At 37.9% G+C, this 13,379-nt stretch overlaps 1 protein-coding gene across 26 annotated transcripts in view; it reads right to left on the bottom strand.

Annotated features, from left to right (window-relative positions):
* MARCHF7 (membrane associated ring-CH-type finger 7) overlaps positions 1-13,379 on the bottom strand; it is a 54,996-nt gene that overhangs the window by 38,671 nt on the left and 2,946 nt on the right. For 24 of the 26 annotated variants that reach the window (XR_013401994.1, XR_013401996.1, XR_003721264.2 and 21 more), the window contains one exon: positions 144-310. The exons of the other annotated variants lie outside the window; for them this stretch is intronic. Coding sequence is in view for 17 of the 24 variants with exons in the window: in XM_077957073.1 (XP_077813199.1) it covers positions 144-296 (153 nt within the window). In the remaining 7 variants the exon portion in view is untranslated. The remainder of the gene's footprint in view (positions 1-143; positions 311-13,379) is intronic. 26 annotated transcript variants of the gene reach the window in all.

Below are 13,379 nucleotides of genomic sequence, written 5' to 3'. Positions count from 1 at the left end.
ATTATTCATTTTGCTACATATATATTGGTTTTGATTACAGGATGCCTCAGATCCAGCTACTACATTTTAAAAATACCCTCAAAAGAGTGGCCCTAGGGATTTTGAAAAAGGCTGTATACATATATTCCAAATAAAAATGTTACCTGATATTCAGAATCCAATCTAAATGAAGAGTCTCTTGAGTGATAGGTATCATTTAAACTACTTCCTCTACTTCCAGACATCATCCTAGTGCTTAAGGAGCTGGAGGGTTGAACAGAAATTCTTCTTGGAATCCTTGAAGGTTTAGACTCCATTCTTATAGATTTTTCTGTTAAATGAAAATTTTCATTAATTGCCTTTGGGAAAACATGAAAGCCTTTAATGTTTAATCCTCCTTAATCATTAGCTCAAATAAAAAATTAACTATACAAATTAACCATATCTGCCAAGGTAAATTGTGAAATGATCACCACTTCTCTTCCACAAAGCAGAAGTTCATCAAAGGTTTTCTACCGTCCGTTAAAGGAAGCAAACAAACATGATAAAAGTGGAATGAAGCACTCTGAGGTCTGTTGTTTCCAAAATCTGGCTCTTTTCCTTACTCAATTTTGTCTATTACATATTCTACATGAATTTGTCCTTGACTCTCTTGGTATTCTCTATTTTTAGTGTTCAATGCTCATACCTGTTGTACTATTTGCATACCCTTTAACACAATGTTCTCACAAACCTTTGTATGTGCCTGGAAAGTCTATACATTACCCACCCAATTCTTGGTCACTGGTTTAAACACAAGTACCTTTCTTCTCTGCATATGTTTCTATTTCATACATACTTTTCATACTATTATGCATTTTAATTTGTTTACCTTTCTATTTCCCCATCTCAACAATGAATTTTCTAGGTCAGAATCATTTAAAGTATTTTAAAATCACTGCCTGGGATATGAATGAACTTTCTTTTTATTTACCACTCACAGTAGGATCTCTTAATTATAACAAAAATAATAGCAACAGCTGATATTTATTAAGTTTTATATGCACGGTCTGACAGTAAGGACCTTCTGATTAACTGTTAGTTCACTGAATCTGCAGACCAACCCTGTGAGACAGGTACTATATTATCTCCACTTTATAAATAAGAAAACAGGCACAGAGAGTTTAAGCAATTTGTACGTGATCACAGAGCTAATAAAGTGTTTCTCAAAATGTTTCCAAAGACTGTTTATGGTACCACTGGAAAATGATACTTTAAGTAAAAAAGTCAATCTATAAATCTACACATAGAGTATGATTCTATTAATGCAAATAAAATGAATAAAACTTCTAAGAAAAAAAAACCAAAATGCTAAATTTATTTTGTGGAACTGAGTGCTTTCCACTTTATAGATTAATAATTTCCAACTTTTCCTTACTAAACATTTCCAAACCCAGGACAAAAATAATGATTACCCATGCCTGATTATTAAATATATATAAATGGAATCATACAATAAGTACTCTTTTGTATCCAGCTTCATTTGCTCAACATTATATTTGTGAGATTCATCTCTGTTGTTGCATGCAGTTTTAAGTTCACTCTAATTTCTTTACATAGCATTCCACTATATGAATGCACACAATTTATTTTCCCATTCTACCATGAACGTACGCTATATTGTTTCCATTTGGGAGCTGTAATAGTGCTACTATAAAGACATTACTACTATAATTTAAAAAGCTTTTTTTTTTTTCTGAGACAGAGTCTTGCTCTGTCGCCCAGGCTAGAGTGAAGTGGCACGATCTCCGCTCACTGCAAGCTCCACCTCCCGGGTTCACGCCATTCTCTGGCCTCAGCCTCCAGAGGAGCTGGGACTACAGGCGCCTGCCAAAACATTCGGCTAATTTTGTGTATTTTTAGTAGAGACGGGATTTCACCATATTAGCCAGGATGGTCTCGATCTCCTGACTTTGTGATCTGCCCGCCTCGGCCTCCCAAGGTGCTGGGATTAGAGGCATGAGCCACCGTGCCTGGCCTTAAAAAGATTTTAAAATATTCTGAGGCAAGGATTTACAAGGCCTCTGACTGTATCTCATATAAGTGGAATCATACAATATTTGTCTTTTCATGATTGGCTTATTTCCCTTACCCTAACGTCCTCAAAGTTCATCTATATTGTACCATATGCCAGAATTTCCTTCCTTTTTATGGCTGAACATTATTGCATTGTATGCATAGTATGCATAGTCATGCATCACTCAAGAACAGGAATACATTCTAAGAAATGCATCTTTAGGTGATTTCGTCACTGTGCAAAAATAACTGTGTATATACACAAACCTGAATGGTATACTCTAATACCTGGATTATATGGTATAACCTATTGTTTCTAGACAGCAAACCTGTATAGCATGCGACTGTACTGAATACTGTAGACAACTGTAATACAATGGTAAGTATTTATATATCTAAACACAGAAAAGATACATTAAAAATAATTAAGAATAGTCAAATCATAGAGAAAGAAGATTGGTGGTTGGCGGGGGATGGGGAGCTGTTTAATGAGTGTGAAATTTTGGTTTTACAAGATGAAAAGAGTTATGGAGATATATGTTAGTGATGCTTGCACAACATTATGAAGGTCTCCAATAATCCTGAATTGTACACAAACATGGCTGAGATGGTAAAATTTATGTTCTCTGTATTTTATCACAAAAAAATAACAGATTGGGGGGATGGTGCATGTGGTCAGACAGCAAGCTGTTGAATTAACACCTGTATCTGGAGCAGCGGAACCTCAGATTCTTCCCCAGTTCCATTCCCCTAAAGATAGAATATTTATTCTCTGGAGAATAAAGATTTCCTAGATAATACTCTTGTGTCCTCCACGCCTCCCATCTCCCACACACGACGTACAATCACCTCTGCAGGAGTTTAGACATGGGTCAGTCTAAGGAATAAAAGAAAATTTATACACTCAATATTGAGACCCAAAGACTCTTTCATGGTCCTGTTTCTACAATGCCGTCAGGAGACTAAGGGATTCTACTCTTGGATCACCAAACACCAGTGACAAGATTTCTGAATGTCATTTGAAATGTCTTCACTTCAATAGCTAGCCTTTCACTAAACCATTCTATCCTACAGCAAAGGCTGCTAGTCACCAAGAGTTTCTCATCAGGACTTTTAGTGCTTCCCTCTAACTGACAAACATCAAGGACTACCATGTAATCAAGGAAGGCCTCCAATACGAAAGAAGGACCAAAGTAAACAATAGTAACAACAAAACTTTAAGATGCTGCAGGGAGAGGAAAATTTGGGGGAAAGGGGCTTATTTCTATCCTCACAGAGATCAAATAACATTCATTCATTGGGACGAAATGTTTGCAATCTACCCATCTGACAAAGGGCTAATATCCAGAATCTACAAAGAACTTAAACAAATTTTATAAGGAAAAAAATCAAACAACCCCATCAAAAAGTGGGCGAAGGATATGAACAGACACTTCTCAAAAGAAGACATTTATGCAGCCAACAGACACACAAAAAAATGCTCATCATCACTGGTCATCAGAGAAATGCAAATCAAAACCATAATGAGATACCATCTCACACCAGTTAGAATGGTGATCATTAAAAAGTCAGGAAACAACAGGTGCTGGAGAGGATGTGGAGAAATAGGAACACTTTTACACTGTTGGTGGGACTGTAAACTAGTTCAACCATTGTAGAAGACAGTGTGGCAATTCCTCAAGGATCTAGAACTGGAAATACCATTTGACCCAGTCATCCCATTATGCAAAGGATTAGACCCAAAGGATTATAAATCATGCTATTATAAAGACACATGCACAAGTATGTTTATTGCTGCACTATTCACAATAGCAAAGACTTGGAATCAACCCAAATGTCCATCAATGATAGATTACATTAAGAAAATGTGGCACATAAGCACCATGGAATACTATGCAGCCATAAAAAAGGATGAGTTCATGTACTTTGTAGGGACATGGATGAAGCTGGACACCATCATTCTGAGCAAACTGTTGCAAGGACAGAAAACCAAACCGTATGTTCTCACTTACAGGTGGGAATTGAACAATGAGAACACTTGGACACAGGGCGGGGAACATCACATACTGGGGCCTGTCATAGGGTGGGGGGAGGGGGGAAGGATGGCATTAAGAGAAATACCTATTGTAAATGACAAGTTAATGGGTGCGGCACACCAACATGGCACATGTATACATATGTAACAAACCTGCAAGTTGTGCACATGTACCCTAGAACTTAAAGTATATAAAAAAATTCATTCATAAAATAAGAACAGGATGGGTGAGAATACAAAGACAGCATAATCAAGAGCTTATGGAAATTCAAAATGCCATATACTTGTTAAAATGAGATACACTGAAATAAATTCAACATAAGGATTGGGAGTAAGCTGCAGAAACCTCCTGGAAAGCAGAACCAAAACAAATAGCAAATGTAACATGAAAAAATTATCCAAAGTTATCATTTGACTGTGGTTACAGAAAAAGGAAATATAGAGAAAATTACCAAATAAACTTTTCTAGAAACGAAGAACAGAACTCTCCAAATTGAAAGGGCTCAACACTACGTAAGAAAAAAGACCAACACTAAGCACAATATATCACCGTGAAACTGCAGAAACCAGAAGTAATGGAAAGATCCTGTAAGTTACTAGAATGGAAAAAATGGGTCACATACAAAGAGAATGTAATCAGAATGGCTTAACAGCAACAATAAAGACTTAAGACAATGAAATAATGCTTATAATACTGAGAAAAATGTTTAGCCTTGAATTCCAATCTAGCAAGTAAATTTGAAGTGGAGAACAGAACATGTTTTTCAGACATGGAAGGTCTCAACAAAACAAAACGACCAAAAACACAACCAGATGAAGCTAAATGAAAAGCATGTCCTAGAAATAAGGGAGTGTGAGGCAGGAAATAACAAGATACGAAACTCAGGAAGGAGCAATAAAGGGGAAGTTAAGGAGGATGGTATGCAGAAAGCATGGGAAGCAAACAATTCAGACTGGAGCAGGACCTCAGGTAGCAGAAGTTCTAAGGAAAAAAAAAAGCATCACATGGAAACTATATCTCATTGGCATGTGGTAGAGATGACGGTATAACTAGCAAAAAGAAGGTAATTTTAAGAATTAATTTTTTAACTTGGAAAAACTTAGCTGTTCATGAAAGGAGGCATGATTGTACTAGGTGAGCTCTTTAATATTTATATACTCATAATAATGTAAATACAGACTACTCAATCAATTTGTTACATATTGTGAGATGGAAGTGGGCAGTGGGAAATAAGAATGGTAGGAAACAATGAAAAACCATGAAATAACCATATAAGCACCCTGTTTAGAAAAATAAAAGTATGTAAGTCCTAAAAGAAATAGTAAATAGTAGTGGGGCACTGCCTTTGCAAAGTGGGACTAGAGATGGGGTAAAGGGTAAGGAAAAGGACTGCTCTTTTCCTTAGAAGCAGGATGACCATATTTCCCTATTTGCCCAGAACAGTCCTAGTTTATGTGCTGAAAAATTCTAATTTATGCTTATTATCCCAGAAAAATTATTAGTAGTGCCTACGCTGTCTCTTAAAAGTGGCCTCATTTGGATGATAAAGCTTATGGTCACCTAAATTATAAATCTTTTCTACCATCGGCTTTTTACAAACTATATACGTATTTGGTAAGTCGATACAAAATACTTCATTAAAATAAGAGGTAAATCCTGAACTGGAAATTTAAAAAGGCATTCATTAGGGGAAAGAATATTAATGGTTAAACATTGACAATGCAAAAGCCCACGAACAATTTAACAAGTAGCAGATGTGGTATTTTATCAAGGTAGCTAAGAAGACACTAAAGGTATATGCAATCTGAGAATTTTTGGGAAACAAAATGCTTTAAAAGACATACGCCAATATTAAGTTCTACGACAATAGTGCTTCCTAATAATACCTCTCATGGTTTACTCTGACTACATTTATACCCAGTTCTTACTTGTAGAACTAAACTAATCTAGTAGGAAATCTGCTTAAAACAAACCTCCTTGGGAGAAGGCAAAGAGGCAGAGTCCTCTGAGAGAGATAATTTGATACTGTATGAAACTATTTTTGGCAACTCCTCCACATAAATTGATTGAATTTTGACAATGTAGGTGTTACAGGAAAACTTACGTAATTTGGTTGCATAAGTTGTAGGTCAAAAGCACAAAATATAGTGAAGAACAAAAATGTGCAGTCCTTGAGAAACTTCTATCGAATCACTTAGAAGGTTCTAACATGCATCTTTTTAAGTTCATTCATTCATTTAACCAAGTTTTTTGGATACTCATGCACTAAGCACAGTAATTAATACTCAGCAAGCGAATGAGGTAGGGGGATAACACTAAACATTCTGAGATGGTGCCTGTAAAGAAACTGTAGTCTAATAGGGAACAAACTACACAAATAATTACATAACTTCAATAGCTCTAAGTGCTACAAAGGAAAAAGTATATAGGCTGGGTGTGGTGGCTCACAACTGTAATCTCAGCACTTTGGGAGGCGGAGGTGGATCACTTGAGGCCAGAAGTTCGAGATCAGCCTGGCAAACACAGTGAAACCCTGTCTCTACTAAAAATACAAGTTAGCCAGGTGTGGTGGCACGCGCCTGTGATCCCAGCTACTCAGGAGGCTGAGGCACAAGAATCACTTGAAGCCGGGAGGTGGTCAAAAACAAAACAAAAAAAAGAAAAAGGTATAAGCAAGAGCAGACCAGTGGAAAGAGGCATTTGAAGCTTAATGTTTTAAACCAAGACTTAAAAACAGTGCAAAAAAAGTTCACACGTACACTCTTTCTTCAATGGTCAATGAAATGGTCTTTCCTTCTGTCACTATATCATGTTTTTTAAAATTCAGATTTCATTTCAGAGCTGGACAGTTAGGCTATCTTCCTGTCCGGTAATAAGAAACTTATGACCAGGGCTGATTTTGCAGGTGTGGGCTCTGAGCTTCATTAAAAGTTTTGCAACTGCCATAGTGAAGTACGCCTCACTGAAGTCCCAGTCATGATAGATCCACTAGAATTTTATGCTCATACTCCTCATTAACAAGTCTATGACTGAGGAAGGCAAGGCACTGACAAGAGGCTACACTTTCTATTCTCCAGAATTGGTACTGAGTGTGTAAGGAATGTAATTAGCTACAAAGCCACAAAAAAAATCATATGATTAGTATTTGAGATTTTTCACTTATTGAACTTTTTGACTTGTGAGATGAAAGTTTCTGGATGAAGATTCTCTGAAGCTGATAATGTAGCTGCTAGTTTACCTAATAAGACATACTTTTACTCTGTTAAGTATGCCTTCACCTTAAGGCATTTTAATAGTGGCTGACACAGCAACAAGAGTAAAAAACCTGTATTCATACCAATTCAACAATTTATGTAGTCCGTCTGTATCTCACAAACCTGTGGGCTTGCTTTAGCTACGAAAAAAATGAACTGTTTTTTAAATAGGTGACTCCATTCCTCTGGGCATCCTAAGAAACTCTGAAGAAATCCAGGACATAAACAAGTAAGGACTCTTAACAGGCCACCTCCTCACAATAAGGTGGACTCCAAAAGACCACAACCTCAGATTAAGAGTTAAGCTATTAGGCCAGGCGCAGTGGCTCATGCCTGTAATCCCAGCACTTTGGGAGGCCGAGGAGGGCAGATCACAAGGTCAGGAGTTTGAGACCAGCCTGGCCAATGTGGCGAAACCATCTCTACCAAAAATACAAAAAAAAAAAAACAGCTGTGCGTGGTGGCTCGCATCTGTAATCTCAGCTAACCCAGAGACTAAGGCGGGAGAACTGCTTGAATCTGGGAGGCAGAGGTTGCAGTGAGCCAAGATCATGCCACTGAACCCCAGCCTGAGCAACACAGCAGGACTCCGTCTTGAGGGGTAGGGGAAAGCGTTAAGCTATTAATAGAAGTAAACCAGCTCTTGTGCAAATTTGCAGCCCAAGTTAATGTTGCCTGCTTGGTAAATGGAAGTTCAAATCCTGAATTTGGTTTAAGGTGGTCCCAATTCAGTAATCCACCAGGAACATGGCAGAAGCCAACATAAATCTTGCTAAAGGAATATGCCTTCATGCTAACTTTCAAATTATTTCTACAAGTAATTTTTCAAGTATAACGAACAAAGGATAACTAAGTATACAGCAAAATAAGATACCACAAACAAGGTCTTCGAGACACAAGATGAGAGAAAAAAATGGAGTAGCAAAACATCAACTCAAGCATTTTAGGCAGATTATAAAACTATGCTTTGTGTGTTTAAATAAAGAGAAGTTTGAAAAATACAGGGAAGCAACAGGAAACTGCAATAAGAGCACTTTTTAACAAATACACAATAGCCATAATATAAACAATACTACGAGGATAGGACACCCAAAATGGAAGACATTATGTAAGATAATTGGCCTCGACTCCAGAAATCCTCCATGGCTGGGTGTGGTGGCTCATGCCTGTAATCCCAGCACTTTGGGAGGCGAGGCAGGAGGATCACGAAGTCATGAGTTCAAGATCAGCCTGCCCAATATGGTGAAACTCCATCTCTACTCAGAACACAAAAACTAGCGGGGCATGGGGTCACGTGCCTGTAATCCTAGCTACCTGGGAGGCTGAGGCAGGAGAATCGCTTGAATCCAGGAGGTGGAAGTTGCAGTGAGCCGAGATCACACCACTGCACTCCAGCCTGGGCAACAGAGCAAGACTCTGTCTTGGGTTGGGGCGGGGGGAACTCCTCCAATATTCTTGGCCTCATACTAAGCACTACGCAGTGGCAGTCCACTACTGGAATACTCTGAGGGTAAATAAAGCAATAATAAAGCTCATACCCATCTCAACTACAGACAAAACAAAGTCAACCCATCATACTGATACCCCAACAGAAGTAGAATATGCCCATATCAATGCATAAATATTATTTATCTCAGTCTCTAATCTGTTCTTAGTTTAGCATTTAGTCAAAACTTGTATGATGCACAAAAATGCAAGGAAGAAAAAATCAATCCATTAGCAAGAGATAAAATGGCAGAAGCAGACCAAGATTCGGCCCCAATGTCAACAAATGAGCAAACTGATGGGCTTAACAGTAGACTAGGTAAAACTGAAAAACTGGGGAAGGAGGAAATAAGCTAGAAAAAAATCCCCTCAAACTCAATTAGTATTAGGATTATTAAAGGAAGAGACATGTTGGCTCCATGGGTGAGGACCCAAAGTCATGGAAATGGATAAAAGGCAGATTCAACACAAACTTCTTAAGTCAGAAAGGATTTACCTAACAACTGGGAAAGGAGGGAATTATTTATAATACTGATGAAGAACAAACATTTTACTGTTTTTCTTTCAGGGGGTTGGGAGGGGGTGGGGGGGTAGTTAACAAAGCACACCAAGATTAGTTGGTTTTAAAGAATGAGCTGTCTGGACGGTTGTGGTGCCTTCCAGCACTGTGGGAGGCCAGGGCGCAGGACTGTTTGAGGCCAGGAGTTCAAGACCAGCCTGGGTAACACATTGAGACCCCGTCTCTACAATAAAGAATAAGCAGACCAGCCTGGCCAACATGGTGAAACCCCGTCTCTACTAAAAATACAAAAAAAAATTTAGCCGGGTGGTAGTGGTGCATGCCTGTAATCCCAGCTACTCGGGAACTGAGGCAGGAGAATTGTTTGAGCCTGGGGAGGTGAAGGTTGTAGTGAACGGAGATCGTGCCACTGCACTCAGAGTAAGACACTATCTCAAAATAATAATAATAATAATATTAAGCAATCAATCAGAAGTGCCCAGAAGGTCCAGTAGAATGCTGTAAATAAAGTTTTGAAAACACGAGAGCAGTGTGGCTGACAGTAAATTTTTCAGTTACATACACTGATTTATTTACTTTTTTCCAGATATATATGCTACCTGCTTGCCTTCTACTTGTACTGTACCTTCTATTTGGCACTCTTCCCACCAACTTATCTCTAGTAGAATTTGGGATACTATGAAAAAGTAAACTGAAAAACTTCAGGCAGTTTAAGAAAACATTAGGAGGAAAGGAGTTCTACCAATTACCCTACTTATGATTAAAGCTTTCTCTGACCATAACCACAAGCTGCCTACCAGGTAGAGCTTGGATTTTTAGTTTACCAAATTTGGAAAGCTGTGAATTCCTAAAAGCAGTACAATGTCCAAAAGTTTTTCTTTGATTCTGCTTATGAAGATTTTTCTCAAGTATTATGTATCCCCTTCCATTATGCTACAGATCACTGTGTCCCATTATTACAATAATGGCCTTGTTCAGATATGTCAAGAGTCACATAGTAGTCATAAAATAACCAGCCTAACAAAAATGCCTCAGCCCTATTAACACATGCTACCTCCCACACCTAAAAGTCTTTTCCTGTATGTTAATGTATTAATAAATATGTATTTAATATATTAATAAAATTCGTATCACATTTTTTTCCAAAATAGAAAACTGAGGCTAGGCTAGGCAGGAAGTAAGTTAATCTTTGTCTAATTTTGCACATCAGCCAATTTCTATTTGTAGAAATATGCTAGTTGAGTGGAAGCTTTAAAGTCTGCCCCTCACTTGGTATGCTTGGGTATGACTCTAGGTATAAACAAATGCTTAATCTCCTCACCTATAAAATGGTGAAAATGATAGTATCAACTTCACAGGTATATTGTGAAGTTTGCTGGCACACAGAATGTGTTCAGCAAATACTACCTGTTATTAACCAATACCATCAGTGTGAAGGTTTTCATATAAACAGCTCAGTAGAAATTTTGTTGGCTTTTTCATTATTTGAAATTTGTCTTTAACACATAGTAAAACATCTTTCAAAGTCATTCAGATTTACGTACAGGATATTCACTGCAGGGTAAAGAAACCTATACAGGATTACTTATATTAAGTGTATGCATTAAACAATTGGAAAGAAATAGCCATTTTTATCATTTTACTGTTATCTCAGGTGATGGCATTATTGATGTGTTTTTTTCTTCTTTATACTTAGTTTTAAAAAAATTTCTTTAACGTACTTTGTTAATTGAGGGCAACAATTATTTGCCAGAGGAAAAGGCATTTTTTAAATAACTTGTATTACATAAGTTCTAAGGAGAAGAATTCCCATTCTAACTTGCTGGTTTACAGCCTTAGTAGCTACATACCACAAAGTAGTAAATACTAAGTAATACTCTTCTAGTAAAGACTAAGTAAAAGATAAAGTTAAAATACCTCACAAAACGAAGTTCAGATTACCTGAGGATGACTTAAAGTTTTTATCACGAAAAATTTTAAACATACACAAATAATGATCTTCTATGTACCAATCAAGTCTTCAACTATTATCCATATTCAACCTCTCTAACCTATTTTACCAACCACTCTATTATTTTAAAGCAATCCCAAGCATGACATTTTTGAGGCTATCTATTCTTATAGTGGTCTAAAGAACCTATGGTAAATTACAAAATATGGCTACAAATTTCCCCCATCCTAGTATTAGCCCCCTTTGTAATGCAATGTTGCTGCTCTGCCTAGGATGAGGCAGTCTTACTTCCCCACCCCAGTCTTGCGTGACTAAGAGAATGGATTGTGACATTGTAAGATTTGCAAGGTTGTAAGAGGTCTTACAAGCTTCCCTTAGAATGCTGTCCCAAGACTCCTGTGTCATAAATGATCACACAGAGCAAGGCCTATATGTCCACCAACACTAGCTGCCAAATATGAGTGATGCCATCTTGGACCTCCCAGCCTGGGAAATCCTCCAGCTGAATGCTGGTACATGAGGAGCAAACCCCGGCGAAATCGGTAGAACTGCCCAACAGGCACCTAGAACTGTAAAAACCAGTTGTTTCAATCCACTAGGTTTTGAGGTGGTTTGTTATGCAGCCATAGAGCAAAGCTTCATAACTTATCCTTATTTTCTACTGTTACCATACTATTATCTTATGCTGGCAGTCTCTGTAAACTCTGATTTTAACTGAGTCTAACTGGGGAATTATCTTAAATATCCAAGGAAGATTACAAGTATTGAATTACTAAAAGTACACCACTACTATAGGATAAACTCATGGCACATAGGCCAGAGTAACCACACAAAATACCAATGTAATCTTTCTTTCTTTCTTTTTTTTTTTTTTGGAGACAGGGTCTCACTCTGCTGCCCAGGCCAGAGTGCAGTGGTGCAATCACTGCAGCCTCGACCTCCTGGGTTCAAGTGATCCTCCCACCTCAGCCTCCTGAGTAGCCTGGACTATAGGCACGCACCACCATACCCAGCTAGTTTTTGTATTGTTTTTTCCTAGAGACAGGGTTTCTCCATGTTGCCCAGGCTGGTCTTGAACTCTTGAGCTCAAACAATCTGCCTGTCTCGGCCTCCCAAAGTGCTGGGGTTACAGGAGTGAGCTACCATGCCTAGCCCCAATGTAATATTTCAAGAGTCTCGCAGAAATACAAACACACAGTTACAATTTCATTATTTACGTATACTTTGCATATCCTTTTCTTAAACAAAAAAAAAAATTTGCTTCTGAGGAATTTTTTTTTTCTTAGTGGGAAATCATAGTAAACATGGAGACTTGGAAGCTAAGGGTGGGTCAATGAGGGAATCACTTTGAAAGTATACAACATTTTGGGCCTTAAAATGAAAAAGTGTCTCTTAATTTTTAGCTGACAAATATTTAAAACACAAAAATATGGTATGCCCAAATCTTAAAAAATTAGAAAACACTTTAACATCCCATGAGAAAATATGACTATGATGTTAAGTCTACACTACACCACTTTAAAAGACAAACTGTTCTCCTTGAAGTGAATTTAATCTGCAAGCATCAAGTTTCGATCTTCATTCAATGAGTGGAAACCATTTTAGGGTTCTTTCTACAAAGTGTGAAACATCACACTAATGTACAATGATCATAATGGAAAGATAACTACTTTTAAGGTTCAAAACTTGCCTTCTTTTTAAGCTGTTGACAAAAATGGGTGTAGAGCAGCAAGCAGGTGATTTTAAAACTAGGTGTTCGACTTACCTAGTCTAACCAGTAGAGTCAGAGAAATATATGTGAGGGCAGGAAAAACCAGCTCTGACCATGTAAGTTCATGCCAGGGCAGAAAAGTTGAAAATTAAGATTAATGAAAATTAAACCCTGGCATGCTGTTACTCACACTCAGGCCTGTAATCACAGCACTTTGGGAGGCTGAGGTGGGAGGATTCCTTGAGCTAAGGAGTTGGAGACCAGCCTGGGAAACATGGTGAAATCCTGTCTCTATAAAAAAATATAAAAATTAGTCAGACATGGTGGCGTGACAAGCTACCTAGGAAACTGAGGTGGGAGAACTGCTTGAGTCTGGGAGACTGGGGCT

The sequence above is a fragment of the Macaca mulatta genome, chromosome 12 (assembly GCF_049350105.2).
Source record: "Macaca mulatta isolate MMU2019108-1 chromosome 12, T2T-MMU8v2.0, whole genome shotgun sequence".
NCBI lineage: Eukaryota > Metazoa > Chordata > Mammalia > Primates > Cercopithecidae > Macaca > Macaca mulatta.
The sequence above is the reverse complement of the archived record's forward strand: the minus strand, read 5'-3'. Positions and strand labels throughout refer to the sequence as shown.